Below are 3915 nucleotides of genomic sequence, written 5' to 3'. Positions count from 1 at the left end.
CCTCTTGTATTCAGTCATAACAGCAGTCAGTCAGATCACTGGCAAGGCAAGCTGAGGGGTAAAAGTGTGAAATAGCTGGGATTTCTCATCCAGGTGTCTTGAGTAATTGAAGCTATCTATAGAGAAGACTTGCTGAGTAAAAAAGGGCAGAATATTATTAACATCATTATGGCCCTTAAAACACTGAATGAATGATAAAGGTGTTGAGGAGGATAATAAGTCTAGGTGAGTATCACCTGTGGAGATTCCTTATTGAATAGCTCTGTTAAACCAGAGCAATTAAGCTCTGCTCCAACCAGAGCCATTTGTGAATGGCTCTGACTTGCCCATGTGTTGCCATCCTGGCTACTGCTGGAGAGTTGGGCAGTCCAAGTAATCTGAATAAGCAGTGCTTGCTACCACTTTGATTATTCCTCTGCATTTAGGTCTTCCACACATGAAAGGAGTGCAGCCTTCTTCCAGCTGTCCTCCTTCAAGTGCAAATGTCTCCAGTGACAGCTGAGTAAGGGACCCTCCACAGCAAGCTGGGCACACACCTTCTTGGTGTCTGCAGGCTGTGCTGAACAAGCTGCAGCAGCAGCAGCATGTGATCAAGCTGATTCAGGGCTCAGTCTTTGTCCTAAGGAGCCTTATCTGAGTTGCTCTCTTGCAAATTGTTTTTAGGTGGAGATATCATCTGCTGCACCTGGATAAGTGGGGTTGAAGCCTCTTAAATGCTGATGAGGAGGGTTAGCTGGAGTGAGCAGAATGAGGAGAGTTAGGGCTGTGATGGTTCTGCCTTCCTTGTGGTGCTATGAGGATGCTTACCGTAGGTCCTTTGCTCGATCTGTGCTGAGGTTCTTAGGCTTCATCTTCTGGGGTACTGCAGTAGCTCACATGTTTGGTGGAGTTTCAGTGATCCTGATGTTCAAGAACTACGGATATTTATTTCAGGAGGCTTACTTGTCTCTCCCTGGTTGGTTGGCTCTTGTAACTGCACTTACATTGCTACCTACTGGAGTTTTGGCTGTCTCTGTTTCTGTCAAGAGTTCCCGCAATCAGCAAGGGACTTTCATGTACTTGCTGCTGCTCCTTCTTTGCTTAGAAATGTCTTCAGTAGCTCTGGCACGTTCCTACTGTGTTAGGACAGCTTCTCAGCTGGAAAGTGCTATCAGTTACCTTGTTCACCAGCACAACTGGACATGCTCTCAGGATCCTGGAAGCAGTGCTGTGGATGTGATACAGAGGAAGCTGCACTGTTGTGGGGTCCACAACTACACAGACTGGCTAACGGCATCATCTTTACATCATCCAACTTGTGTCCCTGAAAGCTGCTGTAAGGAGAAGCATTCCCTCTGCAGGGGAGATTTAGGCCATGTGGAGCAGCTTTCTGAGGAAGGCTGTCTAAAGAAGCTGGAAGACCAGTTGTGTTTTTCCATGCTGTACATTTTTTGGTCTTGTATTGTGCTAAGCATCCTGGAGCTCTTGGCTGCTGTCAGCAATTGCATCCTCGTGAGACGTCAGCCATTCCGTGAACTTCGTATTCTGGACTCATATGTCTTCTCACAGGACTATAGGTACTAGCTGCTTTTCTGGACCTGCTACATGGTTCTTTGGCCTTTTACTACTTTGTTATTGCATTGGAAAAAAATTTTTAAAATTGCGTAAATAATAATAATCATGAATCAAACTAATTGATCACTGTTGGATTTTTTTTCTTTAGTGTCATGATCTTAGATCAGTTTTCCCACAGGTTATTTTTCAATAAGCATTCTTTATGTGAAAATCTTCTGGGGACAAGTCTTCAGCTTGTGCAGACACAAAACCACTGTATGTGAGTGCAGGGGAAGGAAGCAGTAAGAAAAGGTGTATCTGGCTCAGGGCAACTTGTTGTGAGGTTGTGAGCTTTTGGACTGCATCTTAACTGTACTAGAATCTTGCAGAGCAATTAATGTGCAAACTTGTGTTGGAAGCTTTGGTTTTTCTATAAGAAGTCCTTTGCATAAAATTTAATATTGATTTTTCTTGCTAAAATGCTGGTTTAAGTAACTTATTCTTCAATACAAATCCATGTCAGTTTTTGAAGTGGCATGAGGGTACAATCTCAATAGATTTGACAGCAACAGAGTAAGTAATACCATGATGAGTAGCAGGAGGTAAAGCAGTCTTGGGAGTTGCACAGGAAGAATTCCCAAATAATAGAGCAAGGAAGTCTGTCTGTATTCATTCATTTATTTCATGACAGAGTAAGGAAGGAGTCAATTATTTTTTGCAAAAAAGGTAGTGTGGGGCCATGTGTGTGCTTGAATTATGCTAGAAATACACTGCTTTTTCTTAAGATATGTCTGCCCTTCTTATTAAATCCACTTATTACCACTTATTAGTTTTCTGTCAGTCTCCCTCCAGCCTGCATGTGCTGAAAGGGACTAACCTAGCATGTGGAGGTTAGACATATACTTGTTTATGTCAGTGCTGTTGGTGTTTAGAGAGGTGCTGGCAAAGGCTCTGCTCCACCTGCGCTGGACTGTTCTTGTATGTATGTATCTCTTTGGAAAGTGTCCTGAGCCCCTCTGCTGGCCTGGGAATGGGCACTCCAGCAGCTCTAGCCTTTGGTAAGTGTGTGTAGGAGATCTCCAGGGCCTACAACTGCACCACATGGTTTTACTGGGCTGGAAACAAGGACAAGGCCTGGGTCACCAAAAGTGCTGGACCTGGCAATTCCTTTAGTGCTTGAAGTAATAATCAATTCAATCATTATTGCTCTATGTTTTTCACCAAACTTCCGGTAACTTAGTGCAAATTTCAGGCCCTAAATCACCAGATGCTGATTTTCACAAGCAGAAAAGAGAAAAAAACCAGAGAACATTAGGTCAGTTCTTGAATGCTAATTATTAGCCATGTGAAACAACAAACATGAGATATACTGCAAATCTCCTCCAGTATAAAAAAAAACCAAAACAACAAACCCAAAGCAAGCAAAAATCCCACCAAAATCCATACGCCTCCTTCCAAACCTACCTCAAACAATTAAGGTATTGCATTAGAAAAAGGAAAATATTTAATTCATTAGACAGAGTAGTTCTTAAATAAAGAGGGAATGACATGGGATGGGTGTGGCAATGAATGAAGTTTGTCTAGTTAAGGGCCACAATAGGGACATTGTGGTACCCTGGCTCATAAATGCTTTGTAATGCAAATTACTGTTATGACATTAAAAAGATGCAATGAAGTGACAGCAATATGCCCAGGGAGAAAGAGTTTATTGTAGAAAGGAAAGTGGAAGAGTGGAGTAGATAAAGAACCTTTTTACCATTTGCCTTCATTAAGGAGGTTATTATTCTTAAATCTTTTACCTTACAACTTTACACTTTCTGAGCCAGAGTCTCTTAGAGGGGAATGCCCATATTTTTCATCACTAAGAAGAAAGTAATAATTTCAAGGTGATTAAAGAGAGTTACTGATGTGGATATCTTCATCTATTCTCCTGTCTGCTAAAAGTTAAGGTCATTCATGAGTCCCTTTATTCTTACTGTACTAAGAGAATGAAAATATAAATATTAAATTAATTAACTGGACATTAAATATATGAAATAGCTTTTATTAGTTATTTTTTCCCTTGCATATTCTTCCCTGTAGAAGAGCACATCTTAAACCTGGTAATAAGTGTAAGGATGTGTGAGATAGACATAATGTAGCTATAAATGATTGTTAGTAGAGTAGAAGACAAAACAATAGGTTTATTGTCCCTTTGATATTTGGCAGTTTGATTCTGAATACTTACTTCTGGACAGGAATAACTTCTTTTGAAATAAAAATGGTACTATTTCTAAGCAAGTGCACTTGGTTTCTATACTGTAAGGTGCATAAATCCTTGGGTGCTATTGCATTCTATGCATTTTGTAGCCTTCATTCTGAAAGGATCACCAGCTGTTTTTC

The 3915-nt window shown here is 40.9% G+C and overlaps 1 protein-coding gene across 1 annotated transcript; it reads left to right on the top strand.

The window, feature by feature from the left end:
* The first annotated feature begins 747 nt into the window (after positions 1-747).
* Positions 748-1563, top strand: LOC128945589 (tetraspanin-3-like). The gene has a single exon (XM_054289330.1). The coding sequence runs from the start codon at positions 748-750 to the stop codon at positions 1561-1563; it is 816 nt and encodes a 271-aa protein (XP_054145305.1).
* Positions 1564-3915: the final 2352 nt, after the last annotated feature.

Source organism: Melozone crissalis, unplaced genomic scaffold (genome assembly GCF_028551555.1).
Source record: "Melozone crissalis strain CALT ecotype California unplaced genomic scaffold, PUWL_Pcris_2 ptg000005l_1, whole genome shotgun sequence".
Lineage (NCBI taxonomy): Eukaryota > Metazoa > Chordata > Aves > Passeriformes > Passerellidae > Melozone > Melozone crissalis.
This window is presented reverse-complemented; position numbering and strand designations above follow the sequence as displayed.

Coding starts and splice junctions, on each gene's coding strand:
- LOC128945589 (XM_054289330.1), top strand. CDS start 748: ATGAGGAGAGTTAGGGCTGTGATGGTTCTGCCTTCCTTGTGGTGCTAT.